This window comes from Oryza glaberrima, chromosome 2 (assembly GCF_000147395.1).
Source record: "Oryza glaberrima chromosome 2, OglaRS2, whole genome shotgun sequence".
In the NCBI taxonomy this organism is placed as follows: Eukaryota; Viridiplantae; Streptophyta; class Magnoliopsida; order Poales; family Poaceae; genus Oryza; species Oryza glaberrima.
The window spans coordinates 4,557,143-4,580,988 of record NC_068327.1 but is presented as its reverse complement, the minus strand read 5'-3'; the positions used below and the strand labels follow the sequence as shown (position 1 = coordinate 4,580,988).

The 23,846-nt window shown below is 46.9% G+C and overlaps 4 protein-coding genes across 6 annotated transcripts; all 4 read right to left on the bottom strand.

Moving 5' to 3' along the window:
* Positions 1-817: 817 nt before the first annotated feature.
* On the bottom strand, positions 818-15,546 carry LOC127762745 (cyclase-like protein 1). 3 transcript variants are annotated; one of them, XM_052287228.1, is made up of 6 exons: positions 5,385-5,872; positions 2,638-2,682; positions 2,354-2,426; positions 2,064-2,161; positions 1,809-1,879; positions 818-1,204 (listed from the first exon to the last, which is right to left on the bottom strand). In XM_052287228.1, the coding sequence occupies exons 1-6, from the start codon at positions 5,794-5,796 to the stop codon at positions 1,079-1,081; spliced, it is 825 nt and encodes a 274-aa protein (XP_052143188.1). In that variant the 5' UTR covers positions 5,797-5,872; the 3' UTR covers positions 818-1,078. The 3 variants fall into 3 exon arrangements, with proteins under 3 accessions (XP_052143188.1, XP_052143187.1, XP_052143186.1); XM_052287227.1 differs by lacking the exons at positions 1,809-1,879; positions 2,064-2,161; positions 2,354-2,426; positions 2,638-2,682; positions 5,385-5,872 and adding exons at positions 12,517-12,587; positions 12,776-12,873; positions 13,057-13,129; positions 13,333-13,377; positions 15,058-15,546 and having other exon boundaries at positions 872-1,204; XM_052287226.1 differs by lacking the exons at positions 818-1,204; positions 1,809-1,879; positions 2,064-2,161; ... (1 more) ...; positions 2,638-2,682; positions 5,385-5,872 and adding exons at positions 11,623-12,125; positions 12,517-12,587; positions 12,776-12,873; ... (1 more) ...; positions 13,333-13,377; positions 15,058-15,546.
* A 594-nt stretch (positions 15,547-16,140) lies between these two features.
* LOC127763480 (zealexin A1 synthase-like) lies at positions 16,141-18,369 on the bottom strand. Its single transcript, XM_052288194.1, has 2 exons — positions 17,099-18,369; positions 16,141-17,007 (listed from the first exon to the last, which is right to left on the bottom strand). Exons 1-2 carry the CDS (start codon positions 17,990-17,992, stop codon positions 16,354-16,356), a joined length of 1,548 nt encoding a protein of 515 aa, XP_052144154.1. The 5' UTR covers positions 17,993-18,369; the 3' UTR covers positions 16,141-16,353.
* A 79-nt stretch (positions 18,370-18,448) lies between these two features.
* Positions 18,449-20,323, bottom strand: LOC127763479 (desmethyl-deoxy-podophyllotoxin synthase-like). The gene is made up of 2 exons (XM_052288193.1): positions 19,316-20,323; positions 18,449-19,222 (listed from the first exon to the last, which is right to left on the bottom strand). The coding sequence occupies exons 1-2, from the start codon at positions 20,261-20,263 to the stop codon at positions 18,599-18,601; spliced, it is 1,572 nt and encodes a 523-aa protein (XP_052144153.1). The 5' UTR covers positions 20,264-20,323; the 3' UTR covers positions 18,449-18,598.
* Positions 20,324-20,594: 271 nt separating this feature from the next.
* Positions 20,595-22,843, bottom strand: LOC127763482 (desmethyl-deoxy-podophyllotoxin synthase-like). Its single transcript, XM_052288195.1, has 2 exons — positions 21,912-22,843; positions 20,595-21,831 (listed from the first exon to the last, which is right to left on the bottom strand). Exons 1-2 carry the CDS (start codon positions 22,806-22,808, stop codon positions 21,199-21,201), a joined length of 1,530 nt encoding a protein of 509 aa, XP_052144155.1. The 5' UTR covers positions 22,809-22,843; the 3' UTR covers positions 20,595-21,198.
* Positions 22,844-23,846: the final 1,003 nt, after the last annotated feature.

Here is a 23,846-nt window from a genome sequence, read left to right as displayed (position 1 = left end):
GTTGAGGATTTTTACACTGCAAATGCATGTGCGCTTACATCCTGAGTCATTGTATGTTTTTATTAAGATTCGAGCTGTATTAAAAAGAGAAGTACAGTATTAAAGTTCGATGTATCAAGCAGTTTTCATTACTAGACCTCGACAATAAGTCCAGTACCATGCTGTAACCAATGATATTTTAACCTTTGACTCTTATCTCAATAGGTACTAAACCAGCTCAATAACTGTTACACCATCAGTTCTAAAATAGATTTTTTTTGGAAAGTTAACATTTAAACTTTTTTTACTAATAATTAAACTAGTAATATGGGTTTGATGTCATACATGTAGCGTTATTATATCCGTATTTAAAAAGTATTTTTATATGATGTTAATTCCGCGGTAGTTGACATTATGATATAAATAAACGGTCAAATCGTAGAACATGTAAAAAGCTAATACGCCTCGTATTTGAGAACTAAGGGATTAGGGTAGTCCCGACCCTCCACTTAGGATGGTGTCTATAACATTAACTACATTGTCATGTAGGACTTTTAACTTATGTGGCACTATATTAATTAAGAGAGAGAGAGTGAAGAGATAAAGAAACTGGGTCTCATGCAAGACACAGCTTCAACACGAGAACCTATGCACTAGACACTATCAAGTTTTGCATTGGGAGAGAATACTGTCTTCATAATAGATGAAGAATAAATATGATCGGTAGAGAAGAGAGATGATGTATTTATTAATGGCCTATTTTAAGAAACCATAGGTTGTAGAGTGTAGTTTCTATTGTGATGTCTTATTGACATGACACCATAGACACTGCTTATGCACACTATGGGTTGGGACTGCCCTTACTAGTCTGTTAGTTTTTTTCACCACATTCCTAATATCTGCTGCATTCTTACATGAAAAATTACTTTAAGTGCTTTATTGAATTATTACTGATCAGACAACAATATATATACGCTTACACTTATTATTATTTTTCTACTGAGCTGGCCTTGGCACTCTCAAGGCCTCAGCCAGGATGTAGCAGCATCAGATGGCATGATCTGCAGTGTCGCCATTATCAGGAGCAGTGATGAAGCAATCACTTGATCAGGATGCACCTGATTGGTGAGCCCTCGGATCCAACCAGCCTCAGAGGTAAGCAATGCAGCATGTAGATTCCAGCCTTGACATCGTCTAGCTTCAGGCCTTCGACTAGGATGATATTCTGAAAGAACAAATTCAGCAAATCAACCAATGGTTACAGCGAGCCAGTAATATAATCTTGCATGCTAGATTCATCGTGCTCTAAATCACCCGGCCATTCAAGGTGTAAACACTCTTTGCAGCAACATTAAAACAGAGTAAAGCAAGTACTGTCCCAAAACTTGTCAGTAAGTAATGCAGCAATGGCATGCTTTCAAAGTTACTCTCTCCGTTTTATAATGTACTTTCTCCGTTTCACGATGTAAGTCATTCTAGCATTTCTCATATTCATATTGATATTAATGAATCTAGACATATACATCAATATGAATGTGAGAAATGCTAGAATGACTTACATTGTGAAACAGAGGGAGTAAAACTTTCTAGTATTACCTACATTCATGTCTATGCTAATGAATTTAGGCATATATGTGTGTCTAGATTCATTAGTATTTATATGAATGTAGATAATGCTAGAAAGTCTTACATTATGAAACGGAGGAAGTAACTATTTAGTCAGTACTCAGCTCTGTAATGTTTGTCAAGGATTTGTTTTGAAGTAGATTAAAGAAGTGAGAATGACCAATTTACAGATGTACTGAAATAGAACAAGGATAGCGTCGTACCGGGAATTTGAAAAAGACCACATGGGCAGTGATCAAGTGATCATATGCTGCAACTGATAGATAGTCAATACCTGCAGAGTAGCCAATCGGCCAATAGCATAGCATTAAATTCTCATCAAACAAAAAAAATGATAAATGCATACATATCTTTATCACCGACAAAAAGGCCATAAATGTAACTTAATACTAGCTTGATCAAGGAAAAAGAAGTTATCAATACCACTGTTAAGTGTAAGATATCTCAGAATTACATACCAACTAGGTTGATGTCAGTGTTGTCAACTAACCACTGTGCGCCATCTTCTGTGAATCCGACATAACTCAGATCACCTCCCTTCTTCCACATGAGCTTCCTGCAAATCATTTGCTTACAGTTTAATTGGTTATATAGATGAACTAATGATATCTGTATTGTAAAGATGCAAAAGAGAAATGCTGAAAATGAGAATATGGACAACGGACCACTTGTTCTAAAAACTGAGCCTGCACTATGGGAAAAGGTGTGAATATTATGCATGAATATACGTCCAGAAAAGAGTACATACCTATCTGTGTTCAATGTCCTGAAAAGAACTCGACGAACACCTTTTGGTATATTTAACGACTCCATTGCTTTAGCTGTATAAAGAAAGTGCATGCAAACAGTGATGCATTTTATATACAAGACATAGAAGTGATATTCATGTTTTTGTCATATCTGTGGGACCATGGGGGCATGGGCAGCACTGCTGAATGTGGTAAATTCCTCAGATATATCATATAATTATTAATTATATTCGTGATAGAGCAGGTAGCTTCTTGGAAAAAAGAAAAGTATACATAATAGTACCTGTTATATTTGTGTTTCTTGGAGTATCAACCAATAATGTAGGACCTGTCCAGCAAAGAGGAAATCGATCAACTTCAAATATCTGTAACTACCTGACAAATTTTCACTCAAGTTTCATTTGCAATTTCCTTTGGAATGTATTACATTACAGACAGCACACTTCTAAAGAATTGTTGAATAGGCATTTCACAACTATTAAGTATTCCCTCCATTTCTGGTTATAAGATGTTTTGACTTGAGTAAAATACATGGCCGGTTCTTAAAGTTGGAGCAATGTGTCACTTAGGTCCATGATTTTGAAAAGTCAACATTAGGATCCCCAATCTTGTTTAAGTGACTCATTGAGGTCCAAAGGACCTCTGACCGGGTTGACTGGCTTACGTGACGGTCCAGCAGGGAAATATATTTGCATTTTGCCTCCCTTTTGCTTCCCCGTGTTTGATCCAACCCCTTCATCGCGTGGCGCACGCAGGAACACGCTGACAGCGGCGTGCACCAGCACGCGCACCTGCGGTACCCCTCCAGTACCCCGCCGACGGTTACCGTGCTTGCTTGCTGCCAGCCTCCTAGGTCCGCCTGCGCTCCCGTGCCATCGATGCCGCGCCACCGCCGTAGTCATGCCGCATCGTGGCGGTGAACGCCAGCGTGCCGCCGTAGTCATGCCACGCCGCTGCAGCTACCAACGGCGCCGCGAGCGCCAGTAGCAAGCAGCACACTAGCACGACACACACACGCGAGTGGCAACAGCGGTGGTGCACGGGAGACGACAAGGCCAAGCAAAACGCCATGCCGCCGACCTCTCCGCCTCCTCCCTCTCCACGTGCGGCGCGCGTTTGCCACCGGCCATGTTCGAGCCGCCGTGCTCCCCTGTCCTCTTCGCTCTCCCCTGTGCTACCGCCATCGCCACCCTCCCCTTCTCCTGCGTTGCCACCGCCGCCGCGTCGCCGGACCTCCTCTCCCGCCTCGCCCTGCGCCCCTACTGGTCTTCTCCCCACCCTTCTGTAGCCTCCTTGGGCCCATCTTTGGCTGCCGCCGTGCTTCCCCACTACAGCCGCCGACCGCGACGACGGCGTCGCCCTCCTCCTCTCTCCCGATTCGCCTGCGGCCTCTACACTCGCTGCTTTGCCCACTGCCACTCCGCCCACAGCCCGCTACCACACTTGCCCACCGCCGCTGCGCCCGCCGCCCACCGACGGCAACCGTGCTCCCTACCACCGGCCTTCCAGGCCCGCCGGTGCTCCCGTTGGATCGAACACGGGGAAGCAAAGGGGGGGGGGGGCAAAATGTAAATATGTTGCCACGCTGGACCGCCACGTAAGCCAATCAACCCGGTCAAAGGTCCTTTGGATCTCAATGAGTCACTTAAACAAGATTGGAAACCCTAATGTCGATTTTTCAAGATCATGGACCTAAGTGACACCTCGCTCCAACTTTAAAGACCGGCCGTGTATTTTACTCTTTTGACTTTGGTTAAAATCAAACTGCTTTAAGTTTGACTAAATTTATACATAAATATAGTAGTATTTATGGGCCTATTCGGTAGGTCTGGCTGTAGCAGCGCTGCCTCTGCACTGCAGCAGCCAGCCAACAGCCGCTCTAGTCGCTGTAGGGGCCAACAGTCGCTACAGGAGATGGAAACGATAAGGAGCGATGCAGCTGCTGCAGCCGAACGGCTGAGCTGTGCAGCGCAGCTAGACAGCTGCGAAAACGAGCTGCCAAACAGGCCCTATATTACCAAATTAGTTTTATTAAATTAATAATTAAATATATTTCTTTAATAAATTTATCTTGGATCGAAAATATTATTATTTTTTTATAAACTTGGTCAAATTTAAAGCGGAGAGAGTATCTCACAACATTTCTTCAGCTAAACTGTTAATTTGTTGATCGAATCATATCAGGTGAATCTTTGCAAGCAGCAGAACAATAAGCTGTGCTCTGCAACTCTGCATGAGAGAAGCAACTGGAACAATGACAGACTAATACTGGCACCTACTACAAAACGGAGAAATCTTCCACGTTTTCACCATCGTTGAACCTTGCATCGGCGAACTCCCAGCGCAACAGCTGCTCGTTCGCCTCCCGCACGCGTCGTGTGCCGATGCGCACCGTCTTGATTGCCTCCCATGCCGACTGCGCCGTGAGCGCGTAAAATCGCGGCCAACGCCAGCCTATCGTCACGGTACTCGATCTCCTCGTCGTCGAAGGGCTACACGGCATGCCAAAGACCCTATGCCTACGGGTTGACGGCCATGAGGAGCACCCATTCCTTTTTTTCGCGAACGCGTAAAAGGATTGTACGTTAATATATTAGAAGAATAGAGTTTTGATACACAACGCACTTAACCAGACCGTGCCAAGGAAGAAAGAAAAACAAAGATAAAAGACAACTAAAGGAAAGTAACTCTACTCCAAAGGAGGACCCATTCCTCATAGTTGGTTCTCGTTAGAACAGGGTAGTGGACGGAGGCTCTCGACTCCCTGACTACAGGTCGGCGGCGTGCGTGACGGACGAGGTGGTGGTGAACGCGACTGTCGTGGCAGCGTGCGCGACGGCCGGTGCGGTGGTGTGCGTGACAGCCGCCGCGGTGGCGAGCGCTATACATGCGCATGATCTCCAACACAACACACGCGCGTGGAAGTAGTGGAGCAGAAATAGGAGATGGCGCTGGATTATCTTCAGCACATGTCGCCGGCGAGCAGTAGGTAGGGGAACAAGCAAAGTGGCGGCGGCGGCGAGGGCGTACCGTTGAGGAGGTCGAGGTCGAGCTTGTCGACGTCGAGGCCGGCGGCGAAGTGGCCCTGGTTTATGTGGCCCGGCGCGTCGACGTGGGTGCCCGTGTGGCAGTGCATCTTGAGCTCCGACAGATTGCAGATCGACCCGTTCGCCATGGAGTCCTTGAGCCGCACCACGGGGCCCGTCACCGCCCCCGGCGCGAACTCCGGCAGGTCGGCCCGGTACGCGTGGGTGATGTCCAGAATCCGCCCGCCGCCGTACTCCTCCATCCTCCCCGCCGCCGCCGCCGCCGCCGGGACCCCGCAGGTGTCCTCCGCGCCGTCGTCGTACCCCGGGTGCGCGTCGCTCCCCGCCGCCGGGAGCGCATGGCGCCCCGCGGCGACGGCGAGGAGGAGGAGGAGCGGAAGCCGAGATGCCGCCATGGCGCGCCGCCGAGCTCTCTCACCTCTCACTCTGAACTTGAGCTGAGCTGAGCTGCTTCTGCTGCTACGTACTATTTGGTCTCAACTTGGGCTACCACTCTATTTATAAGTGAATTTTAATAAAATGTAACAACTCACTCGATCAAACCTGGCATTTTCTATTTGTAAGTGTATTTTTCAGCTTGGAAATTTCCAAGCAAGAAAAGTTAAAACTATCCATGTGACAGCAACTGTGACGTATTGTCAAGCAGTAGATAAGCTATTAAGGTTTGACGGAGTATAGGAAACCCCCGAGAAAATTAATCCAGATGGAGACCCAATACAAAGACGACAAGCCAAGCTAAGCTAAGCTAGTGAGACAGTGAGTACCTGCTTCCTCCGTTTTATAATATAAAACTTTCTAGCATTGTCCACATATATATAGATGTTAATGAATCTAAACATATACATGGCACCCCACATACATATATCTAGATTCATTAACATCTAAATAAAATAAATATGAACGATGCTAGAAAGTTTTACATTGTGAAACGGGGGAAGTACCTTCGTTATAAAATACATGTGTTTTTGTTTATAACTTTTGGCCATTCTTCCATGAAATCTGAAGATACTGCTCGTTACTGATTTTTATCCTGTATCTGGATTGTGAACGTTAAATCATGATCATGTTTTTTTTGGCTTAAACAAATTTTTTTAAGAAAAGTTCTCTATCAATATTTACTCACTTTGTTATAAAATATAAGAAAATTAAGTTGGATGGACCATATTTATTACGAATATAGATAAGCTCGATGATAATACCAAGATGTATCACATTTAATCAAAATCTTTATATTTTATATTTTAGGACAAATGAAATATTTAGAAAGAATGATCGACCTATTGACTCACTAGCACTTACTTCATTAAGGGGAGTCGTGGAGTGGGGCAACCGGGCAAGGAACCCCAGGGTTAATTTTGGCGTCAAGTGCAGGCGGCGTCACGGCTGGGGTCACACACGTACAGTACTCACACGCGCCGTGAAGACTGGTAAAATCCAACCGCAAGATGGATGGATGGACGTGTCTTATATACTACTTTCGTTTTTTAATATAGCGATAATTACTCTATTTTGATGTCTAATATTGATTTTGCCCATACTTTTTAGGGTTTTCGTTTTTGCCCCTACTTTTTTTTATCAAAAGAGGCGTTTGCCCTTGGTTTAGACGGAAGTAAGTGAGATCAGGCTTATAGCATTAAATAAATAAAGGAAAAAAGGAAATAAACATTATTCGAATTGTTGATTGACTCTTTTACCCCTGGGAAATATCTATTAGGGGAAACTATTCCAGCCTCTCATGAAAACCCTATCTGGCGACATCCGGTAGCGCGGCAGGCGGCGTCGAGCGAGCGTCGGCTAGCGGCGGTGAGCGGGCGGCGACGAGCGGGCCTCGACGGGCGGTGCCTCAGCGTGGTCCCCTCCCGCCAATGAGTAGGAGGTGCCCTGCACAGGGAGAGGGTGCGGCGGCAGGGGTGAGGAGGCTTGGAGGCGGCGAGGGTGAGGGGATTAGGTGGAGGCTGAGAGGGGGCTTTAAGGCGGTGGTGGGCAGGGAGCTTGGAGGCGGCAGCGATGGCTCGGCGCGAGCGAGGAGGCGATGACGACATCCCAATCAGGCGGCAGCAGCTCAGTCAGGGGACGACAGCGGCTGTGGCCCAGTCAGGGGGGCGACGGCGGTGGCAACAACGGCTCGATGTTAGGAGGAGGCGGTGGTGGCAACTCGGCATGGGGAGGAGGTGACGGTGGCGGCCCGGCCAGGAGGTGACGGTGATGGCTCAACGCGGGGAGGAGGCGGCGGTGGCGCCTCAGCTTGGACAGGAGGCGACGGCAACGGCGGCCCACCGGCCCAGCCAGGAGGCGGTGGCGACTTGTAGCTTGCTATATGACCTTTTTTTTTTTTCCAAATTTTGTCATTTTTTGTTCAACATTTGTCCAGATTTATCACATTTGTATGTCAAATTTTGAAACAATATTTCTTTTTTATATTATGTCAAAATTGTTATATTTGTAAAAGTTTTTGATTTACGAAAATTACAAGATGCAACTATAGGGTAAATACAAAACTAATGAACAAAATAGGGGAAAATATGCAACAACGCAGTGAGGGTATGGATGTCTTTTCGTCAAAGATTTAACGCTCATAACATGTCCATCCAAAGTAGGGGCAAAACTTAGTTTCGTTTAAAAAAACAGAGGTAAAAACGAAAATCCTAAAAAGTAGGGGCAAAACTAATATTGAATGAAGTAGGGGTAAGAATGAAATTGCCCCTTTAATATATGATGGTGTTGACCTTCTATATTATGCTTGATTATTCGTTTTATTCAAATAAGTAAATATTAATATTTGGTTCTGGCTTGATTTATCACTAAATAAACTTGAAGTATATTTTTGAGATTTGCTTAAAATTTTAAATAAGACTTATGATCTGTAATAAAAGTTAACCGTGTCCTATATTAAAAATCGACACGGTTACGGTGGCCATGGCCCATGGCCGGATTGGACGTGTGTTAGTCGGAGACGATTAGGTATCGTCCGATGAAACTAAAAAAAATCGGATGACCTGTACTCCCGACCGGTCCGAATTGACCATTCTATATACTAGTACTGAGTATAATTGGGTTTAATTTTGAGTTCATCGTCTCGCAGAAACCACGTGACTTTTTAAACGCACGATCAAATGTTGTACCAAAAGTTGACGGTGCTATATATATTAGAAATCTAAGGTGTATTAAAAAAAGGAAAGAATATAATCTTGTGTGACTGATCACGAAAAGAGATCCCCTGACTTAACTGGATTGGGATCCTCTGACTTCAACGTGGTGACTAACATGTGGGCCCAACCACTCGCGGGCCCACCTGTCAGTGACCACGTCCGAAGATCCTCTTCCGACTTAACTGCCACTGACATGCGGACCATAGTAAAATAGAACACATATGTTAGTGACTCAATTTCATTTACAGTTAAGTTAGACGATCGGCTTACCCATGACCCATGGCCGGATTGGGTTATGATTAAGTTTGAGAGACTAAGGGCCATTTTGGATTAATGCCAAAATGTGCCATACCAATTTTTTTGGGTAGTTTGCATAGTGAATGTAATTATTTGGTTTGGAGCTAATTGAATAGTAATACCTATGGTTAATTTGGCATAACTCTATAACTTTCTTAACCTTAACATAAAATTTGGCTTCCAACTGGTATAAGTCCAAACCCGCTCACTTAAAATGCTACCCTATAAAAATGTTAGTAGTGCCAAAATATATCTAAGTTTTGGCACTATCAATACTTTGATAGGCCACTAAAAAAAAAGCTGTTTGACTTAGTTGCACATCAACTATCCTGAAATAAAATAAGCTCACCCCGAGAACCTGTTGGTAAATCATGAAATTAATTGAGTGTATACACTCTTAATTAACCTACTCCCCGAAAAGATTATTCAGAAGTCTAGGCCATTGTTAAAGTGTTGGACTCAACGTGCCATTGTTGCGTAGACGAGTAAAGATACAGATGTACTCCCTCCGTTCTAAAATATAAGGGATTTTGAACGGATTGAACACTTTCTATTACTACGAATCTGGACATGAAGGAAATGTTCCATCTATTTAAAATCTCTTATATTTAGAGACAAAGGGAGTAGTACTCTCTTCGACTCAAAAGAAGTTAACCTAGTACATGCTATATTGGGATGGGGGAGTACTACATAACCGTACCACGCTCGCTGTGCAGTAACCGACTAATACGCAAAACTACGATCCCAACACAGGAGCTACCACTAGACTGTTGGTTCTTTTATCACTCCTCATATCTGTTGCATTGTTCATTATAGAAGAAAAATAGAAAAGACTTTAAGTGTTTTATTAAATTTTTGTTGGTCATACCAACAACATATATACGTTACATTTATATTATTACGAGCAAATTTCACTCTGGGTCATGTGTTATTATCTAAGTAGCATATTAGACTAGTTCTTAGCAAACCTTTTCACGTTGGATTAGGGTTTTATTACCAAACTTGACACTTTCAACCTTGGCTCGAGATGACCGTCGTCAGCCGGTCTATCCGTTAGCTCTATCCCTTATGCCTGTTGGATCAAGGTCTAGTACTAAACTTGACACTTTGAACCGTGTGACTCGAGATGACCATCTTGCCAGCCTATCCATCAGCCCTATCCCTTATGCCCATTGGATCAGGGTTTGTTACCAAACTTGACACTTTGAACTCGTGGCTCGAGATGACCGTTGTCGGCCGCGGCCTGTCCGTTAGCCCTATCCCTTATGCCTATGCTCCTAAGGTGAATATGGTGTTACACTAAGTCCTGTAGGCTGCCACCAAGATACTCTCGATTGCATATGGTCATGGTCAAGCTTTGAGTTGTGGATGGACAGCATCGGTGAGAAAAAAAAAAGACCCAAGTCTAAACTAGGCTGTGTTTAATTCGTGTGCTAAAAATTTTTTAAGTATACGGACACACATTTGAAGTATTAAACGTAGACTAATAACAAAACAAATTACAGATTCCGTCTATAAACTGCGAGACGAATTTATTAAGCCTAATTAATCCATCATTAGCAAATATTTACTGTAGCATCACATTGTCAAATCATGGCGTAATTAGGCTCAAAAGATTCGTCTCGCAATTTATAGTCGGACTGTGCAATTGGTTTTTTTTTCGACCACATTTGATGCTCCATACATGTGTCCAAACAGTTGGTGTGACGAAAAAGTTGAAAGTTTGAAAAAAAAAAGTTAGAATCTAGACATGGCCCTAATCCAATGTGAATAAAGTGTAAGAAAACCTAGTCCGAAGTGAAAACATGAAGTACATAACTACATATATGGCCCATTATTCAACTGTGGTAAAAAAAAAAAGCCTAGTCCATTGTGCAATTCCTCTTATTAATATTAATCTGTATGTTCCACACTCCCATCAGTAATAATGTGTGTGTATATGTAGAGTTGAAGAGGATTTTTACACTGCAAATGCATGTGCGCTTACATCCTGAGTCATTGTATGTTTTTATTAAGGAACTGCCTATACATCATGTGACTATTCCTCAGTAATAATGTGTGTGCATATGTAGAGTTGAGGATTTTTACACTGCAAATGCATGTGCAATTACATCCTGAGTCATTGTATGTTTTTATTAAGATTCGAGCTGTATTAAAAAGAGAAGTACAGTATTAAAGTTCGATGTATCAAGCAGTTTTCATTACTAGACCTCGACAATAAGTCCAGTACCATGCTGTAACCAATGATATTTTAACCTTTGACTCTTATCTCAATAGGTACTAAACCAGCTCAATAACTGTTACACCATCGGTTCTAAAATAGATTTTTTTTTGGAAAGTTAACATTTAAACTTTTTTTACTAATAATTAAACTAGTAATATGGGTTTGATGTCATACATGTAGCGTTATTATATCCGTATTTAAAAAGTATTTTTATATGATGTTAATTCCGCGGTAGTTGATATTATGATATAAATAAACGGTCAAATCGTAGAACATGTAAAAAGCTAATACGCCTCGTATTTGAGAACTAAGGGATTAGGGCAGTCCCAACCCTCCACTTAGGATCGTGTCTATAACATTAACTACATTGTCATGTAGGACTTTTAGCTTATGTGGCACTATATTAATTAAGAGAGAGAGTGAAGAGATGAAGAAACTGGGTCTCATGCAAGACACAGCTTCAACACGAGAACCTATGCACTAGACACTATCAAGTTTTGCATTGGGAGAGAATAGTGTCTTCATAATAGATGAAGAATAAATATGATCGGTAGAGAAAAGAGATGATGTATTTATTAATGGCCTATTTTAAGAAACCATGGGTTGTGGAGTGTAGTTTCTATTGTGATGTCTTATTGATATGACACCATAGACACTGCTTATGCACACTATGGGTTGGGACTGCCCTTACTAGTCTGTTAGTTTTTTTTCACCACATTCCTAATATCTGCTGCATTCTTACATGAAAAATTACTTTAAGTGCTTTATTGAATTATTACTGATCAGACAAACAATATATACACGCTTACACTTATTATTATTTTTCTACTGAGCTGGCCTTGGCACTCTCAAGGCCTCAGCCAGGATGTAGCAGCATCAGATGGCATGATCTGCAGTGTCGCCATTATCAGGAGCAGTGATGAAGCAATCACTTGATCAGGATGCACCTGATTGGTGAGCCCTCGGATCCAACCAGCCTCAGAGGTAAGCAATGCAGCATGTAGATTCCAGCCTTGACATCGTCTAGCTTCAGGCCTTCGACTAGGATGATATTCTGAAAGAACAAATTCAGCAAATCAACCAATGGTTACAGCGAGCCAGTAACCATGCTAGATTCATGCTAGATTCAGCAAATCAACCAATGGTTACAGCGAGCCAGCAAATCAACAAATTCAGCAAATCTTGCATGCTAGATTCATCGTGCTCTAAATCACCCGGCCATTCAAGGTGTAAACACTCTTTGCAGCAACATTAAAACAGAGTAAAGCAAGTACTGTCCCAAAACTTGTCAGTAAGTAATGCAGCAATGGCATGCTTTCAAAGTTAACTATTTAGTCAGTACTCAGCTCTGCAATGCTTGGCAAGGATTTGTTCTGAAGTAGATTAAAGAAGTGAGAATAATAAATTTACAGATGTACTGAAATGGAACAAGGGTAGCGCCGTACCGGGATTTTGAAAAAGACCACATGGGCAGTGATCAAGTGATCATATGCTGCAACTGATAGATAGTCAATACCTGCAGAGTAGACAATCGGCCAATAGCAAAACATTAAATTCTCATCAAACAAAAAAAAAATGCATACATATCTTTATTACCGACAAAAAGGCCATAAATGTAACTTAATACTCCACTCGCTTGATCAAGGAAAAAGGAAGTTATCAATACCACTGTGAAGTGTAGTAAGATAAATCAGAATTACTTACCAACTAGCTTGATGTCAGTGTTATCGACTAACCACTGTGCACCATCTTCTGTGAATCCGACATAACTCAGATCACCTCCCTTCTTCCACATGAGCTTCCTGCAAATCATTTGCTTACAGTTTAATTGGTTATATAGATGAACTAATGACATCTGTATTGTAAAAATGTAAAAGAGAAATGCTGAAAATGAGCATACGGACAAGTTCTAAAAAGTGAGCCTGCACTATGGAAAAAGGTGTGAATATAATCTGCATGTATATATGTCCATAAAGAGTTCATACCTATCTGTGTTCAATGTCCTGAAAAGAACTCGACGAACACCTTTTGGTATATTTAACGACTCCATTGCTTTAGCTGTATAAAGAAAGTGCAGGCAAACAATGATACATTTTATATACAAGACATAGAAGTGATATTCATGTTTTTGTCATATCTGTGACCATGGGACATGGCAGCACTGCTGAATGTGGTAAATTCATCAAATATATCATATAATCATTAATTATATTCGTGATAGAGCAGGTAGCTCCTTGGAAAACGAAAAGTATGCATGATACCTGTTATATTTGTGTTTCTTGGAGTATCAACCAATAATGTAGGACCTGTCCAGCAAAGAGGAAATCGGTCAACTTCAAATATCTATAACTACCTGACAAATTTTCACTCAAGTTTCATTTGCAATTTCCTTAGGAATGCATTACATTACAGAGAGTGCACTTCGAAAGAATTGTTGAATAGGCATTTCACAGCTACTATTAAGTATTTCACAACATTTCTTCAGCTAAACTGTTAATTTTGTTGATCAAATCATATCAGGTGAATCTTCAATGCTGGAACAAAGCCAACGAAAAATTGATCTTTGCAAGCAGCAGGACAAGAAGCTGTGCTCTGCAACTCTGCATGAGAGAAGCAACTGGAACAATGGCAGACTAATACTAGCACCTAACACTGAAATGGAGCTGTCTAATTCACTTGATCCTGTCAGCTGTCAGTATGCAAAGGGAGATCGTGCAAAATCAGAAAGACAGGTTTGGCTTCTATGCTCATCTTAATGATTGGTAGGAGAAAGGACAGACACAGAGCACCAACTAGGTTTCAAATTATTTTAAAAAATTGTAGGCATGTAGCACACACCCGATTTGGTTGCAATAACAAAATGACTAAATGAGATGGGTGTGATGAGAACTTTTGATGTAGTTAGGTGGGGTCCAATTCCAAACAAATGTCTAGACGCCAAACCAAACAGAATTGGTTTTCCACTCAGGCAAAACTGTAATCAGAGAGCGATAGACGTATACAGGAGAAGCACAGGAGACAATTAACTTAGATTCATATCGATGTAAAGAACTGCTCCCAAACTGGACGGTTCACTATTGTAAGTTTGTAACTAAAAACATCTTACATAACTCTTATAAACAAAGCTCTCAACTGTTTGATTTTACTATATGGGAGTTACAAGAAATCTTGGTTTACTCGTGGCATGCCACATCAGCATCTGTATGAGTTCTGTACCCATAGCCTTTTTCTTTCTGGATCTAGGAATAGCTACACCCATTTAAAAGTTTTATAATGTGTGAACTTTACAAAATTCTGAGAAAAATGTACACGTAGATACGTAAAACATGTTAATGTATTAGCACATACTAAAGTTGAGAAGTACTCCCTCTGTTTTACAATGTAAGTCATTCTAGCATTTCCCACATTTATATTGATGTTAATGAATCTAGACAGGGAAATGCTAGAATGACTTAGATTGTGAAACGGAGGAAGTATTTGATATTTTGAGCGATATATGTACTATAAGTACCATTTATCCTATTTGTGAACTATACAAATCGTAGTATTTCTCCACACCTTTTGTGGAAACATATTTTAGCAAGTTTGCCTCTCTTTTTTTAAAAAAAACATATATATGTAAGTGCAAATTACGTATTGGGTACGGACTGAGATCATCTACCTTTAAAGTCGTCACCGTGCCTTTGTCACTAACAATTACCTATTGGACACACATGTCACTATGTTAGTAATAAATTCACGTGACTTAAGGTAGAGGATCTGATCTAGCGCTGCAGGTAGCAGAACAAAATAGTTATCTATAGTTCCCCATCTCGTCTTCGAGTTCATCTCCAAATTTATCCCAAATTCCCCCTGTACTAATCTCCTTTACGGATACCGCAGCCGGCATCGGTGGCATCACGCGCACCACACAAAACCTCGACCATGTCGCCGCGCGAGCAGGAAGGGGAACAAGTAAAGTGGCGGCGGCGGCGGCGAGGGCGTACCGTTGAGGAGGTCGAGGTCGAGCTTGTCGACGTCGAGGCCGGCGGCGAAGTGGCCCTGGTTCATGTGGCCCGGCGCGTCGACGTGGGTGCCCATGTGGCACTCCATCTTGAGCTCCGACAGGTTGTAGAGCGTCCCGTTCGCCATGGAGTCCCTGAGCCGCACCACCGGCCCCGTCACCGCCCCCGGCGCGAACGCCGGCAGGTCCGCCCGGTACGCGTGGGTGATGTCCAGGATCCGCCCGCTGCCGTACTCCTCCATCCTCCCCGCCGCCGCCGCCGCCGCCGCCGGGACCCCGCAGGTGTCCTCCGCGCCGTCGTACCCCGGGTGCGCGTCGCTCCCCGCCGCCGGGAGCGCGTGGCGCGCCGCGGCGACGGCGAGGACGAGGAGGAGGAGCGCAAGCCGAGATGCCGCCATGGCGCGCCGCCGAGCTCTCACCTCTCACTTTAAACTTGAGCTGAGCTGCCTTTGCTAGTTGCTACTACTGTTTGGTCTTAACTTGGCTACCAATCTATTTATAAGTGAATTTTTTTAAATAAAAAAATGTAAGAACTCACTTGAGCAATCTGTTTTTTAAAAAAAAAAAACACTAGGGTTTCTATTTGTAAGAGTTTCTTTCAGCTTGGAAATTTCAAGCAAGAAAAGTTAAAAGTATTCATGTGACAGCAACTGTGACGTACTCCATGGTCAAGCAGTAGATAAGCTATTAAGAACAAGTTTAATAATATAGCTCAATACCAGCTCCAAATCATTTATAGCTAATGTAATAACCAATTCATATAATAGTTATTTACTATACTATTAATACCTAATCTTACCTGTCATACACACATTACGTCTTGGAGTCCGTGCTGCAGCTGGCTATAGATCTGTAGCCCGCTACTTTTCTCTATTTTCTTTTATCTTTTTAAAATATGTTTATAGCTGGTTTATAGCCTTATATTGTACCTGCTCTACCATTGTTGAGATAAGGGATTAGTATTCGCCGTCCAGTGCAGCTTACTGTAAAGCATCAGGTTTAGTCATCTTCAGATAGAAAATATCGATGCCATCCATGAACAACAAGTCAAAAGTGTAGTTATTTCAACAGCAAAAAATGTCTACAAAAAGATTCAGAATCTCATCCAAGTAGTCAACAAAAGGAAATATGTATCAAATATGAACCATTTATCAACTTACAGTTACTGATGCCAATGTTCATGGGCATGATGATAAATTAATCTTTTGGTTAAGGTTTGCTTTCATCTTAACTCTAAGATATTTTGGTTTAGATTCTGATGATTTGATGGTGGTGATAATTAATTACAGTACTTAGTGGGGAGAGCGGCATGAGGCCGTGCAACCACGAGGAGGGGAAGCCGGCGTCGCGTGGTGAGCCCGGAGCTCTCCGCCATGTCGAGCTCGTCGGCGGCCATGCCGCCGGGGAGGCTCCAGTCGAAGTGGAACAGCAGCGCGGCGAGCGCGAGCTCAACGTGCACCAGCCCGAACGCCGTGCCGGGGCACATCCGCCGGCCGGCGCCGAACGGGATGAGCTCGAAGTCCGCCCCCCTGAAGTCCCTCTCGCACCGCTCGAACCTCTCCGGCGAGAACTCCTCCGCCGAGCTGCCCCACGCCGCCGTGTCCCGGCCGATCGCCCACGCGTTCACGAGCACCGTGGCGCCCGCCGGCACGTCGTGGCCGAGCACCAGCACCTCGCGCGGGCTGTCGCACCGGCGCGGCGCCAGCAGCGGCGCCGGCGGGTGCAGCCGGAGCGTCTCCTTGACGACGAGCTTGAGGTAGCTGAGGTTGGGTAGGATGTCCTCGGTCACCGTGTCGTGGCCGGCGGCGCCGGCGGCGAGGGCTCGCCGGACCTCGTCCTGCGCCTTACGCATGGCGCTCGGGCTCCGCATCAGCTCCGCCATCACCCACTCCAGCGTAGTCGACGACGTCTCGCTGGCGGCGCCAAATATGTCCTGTGAAAGAAGCGAGGGAGAAAAATGGTGGAGACATCTTTGGCGCGCGCGTCGAGCTTTCGGGGTTCGGGCATGGCGGCGTCGAGCTTACCATCATGACGGTTTTGATGTTCTCGGTGGTGAGAGGATACTGCGCGCCCACTTCCTTCTGCAGCCTGAGGAGGACGTCGACCAAGTCCTCGTCGTCGTCACCGGCGGCTCTCCTCTCCTGGTGCTCGTGGATGATGCTGTCCATGATCCGGCGCATGCGGCGGCGGTAGCGCATGATCCGGCCGGGAGCGCGGCTGACGAGCATGGCGAGGCGCGACGACGGGAAGAGGTCCGGGAGGCTCATCCCGGGCATGACGGTGAACAGCTCGTCGAGCATCCGGAGGAACGCGTCGCGGTCCTTGAGCCGGCGGCTGCCGATGATGGCGCGCACCGTGGAGTCGGCGACGTAGGTGGACATCATCGCCGTGAGGTTCACCGCCGTCCCGGCCGCCGCCGCCTCGTCGACGGCGCGGAGGAGGCGGCCGAGCTCGTCCTCGCGGACGGGGCGGAACGACTGGACGCGACGGTGGCTGAGGAGCTCCTGGGTGCAGACGCGCCGCAGCCGGCGCCACGCCTCGCCGTAGGGCGCGAACACGAGGCCGTCGGCGCCCTGGAACCAGAGCCGCGACATGGGCCCGACCGGCCGCGACGCGAACGCGACGTCGTGCGTCCTCATGATCTCCCGCGCTGCGTCCGGCGACGACGCCACGACGGCCTCCACCTCGCCGAGCCGGAGCAGCATGAGCGGGCCGTGCCGCCGCGCCAGGTCGCGCATGGCGCGGTGCGGCGGGAGCCCGCCGGCGAGGTGGTGCAGGTGGCCGACCACCGGCAGCGCCCACGGCCCCGGCGGCAGCCGCGTCCTCGCCGCCGTGCGCCGCTCGGAGCCGAGCAAGATGAGCAATGGCACGGCAACGAGACCTACGAGGAGCAGATAGAACGCGAGTTCGCCGGCCATGGCAGCTCACGCGATCGACACGGCTCGGATGTCTGGGAGAACGCGACATGGACGAACAGGTTTGCGTTCTACAAGTACGAAGCCCTGCACGGATGTGCACATGTTCTGCGTGCGCTGTGTCCGTGCATCTCACGTCAAAACCACACTGGACACAACTTATTCATGCCTCTTTCAAAATGCGGAAACCGAACTGATTATACTTGATTACTGATTAGTGCAAAACGTTTTATAGGTTTCAGAGAGAACATTAACATTGGAGAATATACCGATGCACCACCCAAGAGGAAAATTAGAGGATAATGAGCCCAAATGAACCAAGTTATCTGCCCCCTAGTTATAGAAGATTGAACAAGTAATGACATACATAGAAATTGTATATCTGGAGAGAGATTTTCATCACTTGAGGAGATACCTTCTTATATCTTTTTTCATGTCACCTAAATAATTATAAAAAAATAAAAATAAATTAATATGATATATGTATCACTCCACAAACATATAATGTCAAACTCGACTTTTACCAATTATAAAAAAACAAAATTAAACTGAAACTAATATACGTACATTGGCAATTACATTTATTATAAATATATCTTACAAGTATGTTTACTCTACTAGAACCGATACACGATGGATTGGACGCACCAAGAGGTTAGACCGCCGTTGTGTTGTGACTCCAAAATCCTCTGTCATGTCCAGATCCTTTGCCGCCATCCCTTGTGGAAGCTCCCAGTCAAAGTGGTACAGAAGTGCAGAGAGAACAAGCTCAACATGCGCCATCCCGAATGTGATGCCAGGGCATATCCTTCGTCCAGCTCCAAACGGTATGAACTCGAAGTCCATTCCCTTGAAATTCCTCCCGTTGTGTTCAAACCTCTCAGGCACGAACTCCTCAGGCTTATCCCAATACGTCGGGTCCCTACCAATCGCCCACGCGTTCACGATCACCATGACCCCCTCAGGTACGTCGAATCCAAGTATCTTGCACGTGCTTCCGCATTTGCGTGGCAGTAGCAATGGCGCGGGTGGGTGTAGCCGGAGTGTCTCCTTGATGACTAGTCGTAGGTAGGGTAGGTTGGTCAAGTTGGGCTCTGTCACCTTGTCATGCCCGGCGAGTGCTCGCCGGACCTCATCTTGTGCCTTCTGCATGACCCTTGGGTTTCGCATCAGCTCCGCCATCGTCCACTGAAGCACCGTCGCCGACGACTCGCTGCCGGCGCCGAACATGTCCTAGGATCATGAAACATGGGAGGTGATCCATGATCAGGGACTCTGCAAGTAACACGAAGGTTTTTGAGATAGAGAGAGGGAGAGCTTGATTACCAGCATGACGGTTTTGATGTTAGCCGTGGTGAGCGGGTGGTGGGAGCCCATCTCCTTTTGGAGCTTCAAGAGCACGTCGAGTAAGTCTTCATCTTCGTCGTCGTCGTCGTTGGCGGCGGCGGCGGCGCGCTTCTCCTGGTGCTCGACGATGATGGCGTCGATGAACCGTTGCATCCCTTGGCGGTGGTGCTCGATCCGGCCGGGAACGCGGCTGAGGAACAGCGCGAGGCGGGAGGACGGGAAGAGGTCCGGTAGCGTCATCCCGGGGACGATCTTGAGCCCGTCCTGGAGCATCCGCAGGTATGCGTCGCGGTGCTCGAACCGGCTGCCGATGATGGCGCGCACCGTCGAGTCGGCGACGAAGGCGGAGATCAGCTCGGTGAGGTTGACCAGCGAGGCGGAGGAGGAAGACGAGGTGGCTTCGGCCACGGAGCGGAGGAGGCGGCCGAGCTCGGCCTCGCGGACGGGGCGGAAGGACTGGACGCGGCGGGCGCTGAGGAGCTCGGCGGTGCAGATCTTGCGGAGGTGGCGCCACCCGTCGCCGTAGGGCGCGAAGATGACGCCCTCGGCGTCCCGGCCGTACGCGAGCTGCTGCATCGGGCTCAGCGGCCGCGACGCGAACGCGGCGTCGTGGGTCCTCATGATCTCGCGGGCGGCGTCCGGGGAGGAGGCGACCACGGCCTGGACCTCGCCGAGGCGGAGCAGCATGAGCGCGCCGTGGCGCCGCGCCAGGGCGCTCAGGGCGCGGTGCGGGAGGTCGCCGGCGAGGTGGTGCAGGTGGCCGATGACAGGCAGCGCCCACGGCCCCGGCGGGAGCCTCCCCTCGCCGCCGCCGCCGCCGCCACGACGCTGCGCCGAGCGCTTGATGGTGAAGAACAGGAGCGGGATGGTGGCAAGGAGCAGCACGACCAGCGGCATGGCGCCGCCGGCCATGGCTGCCTCAATCATTGTTTGGCTTTGAGGGGGGAAAGTGTTTGGGGGTTTGGTAATTGGTAGCGTGTCGTAATCTTTCGCGCCATGTGAATATGTGATGATGTGAACTGCGATTTTGACTAATGACGGTAATCAAGGAGACCATTTGACTACTGCTCACATGAAATTGGCTGTGTTTAGCTGCTTGGCCAAATCTTTTTAAGTATTCGTACACATATTTAAAATATTAAATATAGTTTAATAACAAAACAAAATACAGATTTCACTTGTAAACTGCAGGACGAATTTATTAATCTCAATTAATTTGTTATTAGTAAATGTTTATTGCATCATCACATTGTCAAATCATGGTATAATTAGGCTCAAAAGATTCGTCTTACAATTTATATGCAAACTATGCAATTGATTTTTTTCTTCTACATTTAATGCTCCATACATGTGTCTAACATTCGATGTGACTTTTTTAGAAAAAAAATTAATCTAAAGACGGCCATTATCGGTAAATTCTGCCATTAATTGCGATTACTCATATGGCAACATATCCTATGCACACGGGCCCTCACGTGTACACACGTGCACACCAACTAAAAAATGTCACCAAAAAATCTAGAAAAAATCATACACATACTTTCAATTGTATTACACCTAGGGTTAAAATCTTAACGTCAAATTCATTATATTTTAGCCGTAACAAAAAAAACAAAAAATCTGACAGTTTTAAGGTTGCAATTTTGTCAGAATTTTATCTTTTTTGTTATTCTCTATGTAGAATGAATTTGAAGATGCGACTTTGCACGTAGATGTAATACTATTGAAAGTATATGTATGAATTTTCCTAGAATTTTTTGTGATAATTTTTAGTTGGTGTACACGGTGTGTACATGTGAGGGCATGTGTGCATAGGATACGCTCCCTACTCATATTGGCTTAGATAAGATAACACCAGCTGTCTACTGCGCTGGCACGGGGACACGGGGCACGGCGAACACCAGTAGGTCCGAACGGCGGCGCACCGTGATCCCGGCCGCCTCCGTCATGTCCATCTCGCCGGCGGCCATCCCTCCCGGCAGCCTCCAGTCGAAGTGGAACAGCAGCGCGGCGAGCGCGAGCTCGACGTGCGCCAGCCCGAACGCCATGCCGGGGCAGATCCTCCTCCCGGCGCCGAACGGGATGAGCTCGAAGTCCGCCCCCCTGAAGTCCCTCTCGCACCGCTCGAACCTCTCCGGCGAGAACTCCTCCGCCGCGGCGCCCCACGCCGCCGCGTCCCGGCCGATCGCCCACGCGTTCACGAGCACCATCGTGCCGGCCGGCACGTCGTAGCCGAACACCTTGCACGCGCCGCCGCACTCCCGCGGCAGGAGCAGCGGCGCCGGCGGGTGGAGCCGGAGCGTCTCCTTGATGACCAGCCGGAGGTAGTGGAGGCTCGGGAGGGTGTCCTCGGTTACCCTGTCGTTGCCGGCGCCGGCGAGCTCTCGCCGCACCTCGTCCTGCGCCCGGCGCATCACCGCCGGGTTACGCATCAGCTCCGCCATCGCCCACTGCAGCGTCGTCGCTGACGTCTCGCTGCCCGCGCCGAACATGTCCTGGATTCGAGCGAATTACATGAAGAGGATTTCGTTTTTGACGAGGGGGAAGTAGCCGGAGTTCGGGGAGGAGAGCTTACGATCAAGATGGATTTGATGTTCATGGTGGTGAGGGGATACTGGGAGTCCATGTCTTTCTGGAGCCTCAAGAGCACGTCGAGAAGGTCCTCGTCTTCGGCGGCGGCTCTGCTCTCCTGGTGTTCCTGGATGATGGTGTCGATGAAGCCCATCATGCCGCGGCGGCGGCGCTCGATCTTGGCGGGCACGCGGCTGAGGAGCATGGCGAGGCGCGACGAGGGGAACAGGTCCGGCAAGCTCATCCCCGGCATGATCTTGAGCCCGTCCTCCACCAGCCGCAGGAACGTGTCGCGGTGCCTGCTCCGGCTGCCGATGATGGCGCGCACCGTGGAGTCCGCGACGAAGGCGGAGATCATCCCGGTGAGGTTCACCGGCGAGGACGACGACGACGCGGCCTGATCCGCCACGGCGCGGAGGAGGCGGCCGAGCTCGTTCGCGCGGACGGGGCGGAAGGAGTGGACGCGGCGGTGGCTGAGGAGCTCGACGGTGCAGATCTTGCGGAGCTGCCTCCAACCGTCGCCGTAGGGCGCGAAGATGACGCCCTCGGCGCCCTGGAACACGAGCCGCAGCATCGGCCCGATGGGCCGCGACGCGAACGCGACGTCGTGCGTCCTCATGATCTCGCGGGCGGCGTCCGGCGAGGAGGCCACCACCACGGGGAGCTCGCAGAAGCGGAGCAGCATGAGCGGGCCGTGGCGCCGCGCCATGTCGCGCATGGCGCGGTGCGTGGGCGCGCCGGCGAGGGCGAGGTGGTGCAGGTGGCCGATCACCGGCAGCGCCCACGGCCCCGGCGGCAGCCGCAGCCTCCCCGACCTCCGCGACGACGACGCCGCGAGGTAGAGGAGCGGTACGACGAGAAGCGGCAGGAGCAGCAAGTACTCAGTGAGCTCGGTGGCCATGGCCGAATCGAACAGCTAGTCAACTGTTGACTGACTCCTCGTCATCTTCCTCGGGAGATTTTATAGTGGCAGAGCCGGGTGGTGGCTCACCAAACGGCTAACCCACAAATTCACTTATATATCGGATTATCAATTTATTCGATGTATAAAAAGATTATTTACTGATGAACATAAGTGGCTAATCCGCAAATTCACTTATGTATGGGGTTATCAATTTATACGACCTATAAAAAGATTATTCGCTGGTGCAGTAAAACCTTAATGTTTAAAAAAAACTGAAAATGGATAATAAACATTCAAACTTGTTAGGCTGCCTTCGGCAGCCGGAGAGAGAGTTTGTTTCGTTTCCGCACACACGTTTCCTGAACTACTAAACGGTGTGTTTTTTCTAAAAAAATAAATTTTGCTTTAAAAAATCTTATTAATCTATTTTTAAAGTTTAAAATAATTAATACTCAATTAATCATGTGCTAATGGCTCACCTTATTTTGCGTATTTTCTCAATCTTCTCTTTTCCCCTCCTGTGGTTTTAAAAATACTCCCTTCATTTCAGGTTATAAGACGTTTTAACTTTCATCAAAGTCAAACTGTTTTAAGTTTGGTTAAGTTTATAGATAAATATAGTAATATTTATAATACTAAATTAGTTTCATCAAATCAATAATTGAATATATTTTTATAATAAATTTATCTTGGGTTTAAAATATTACTACCTTTTGCTATAAATTTAGTTAAACTTAAAGTAGTTTGATTTTGAGCCAAGTCAAAAACCTCTTTTAAACTGAAATGGAGCGAGTACATAGCTATGCTACTGTTGGAGGATAGCATATGTCTCTGTCGCTCGGCCCGCGCTTGTTGGTGAACACACAGCATAACTAAATATCCAATCTAGTTAAATTTGTGGGGGCTTTGCTCTAGTATCTGTTTGCTGTTGTCGCTGTTCGTGTGTTTCGGTCGGTGCAATGGCGCCTGCCTCACACTGACCTTCACCGCATCAGATAAAACCTGTGGGTGGTTGCGGCCGGCACATGCAACCCT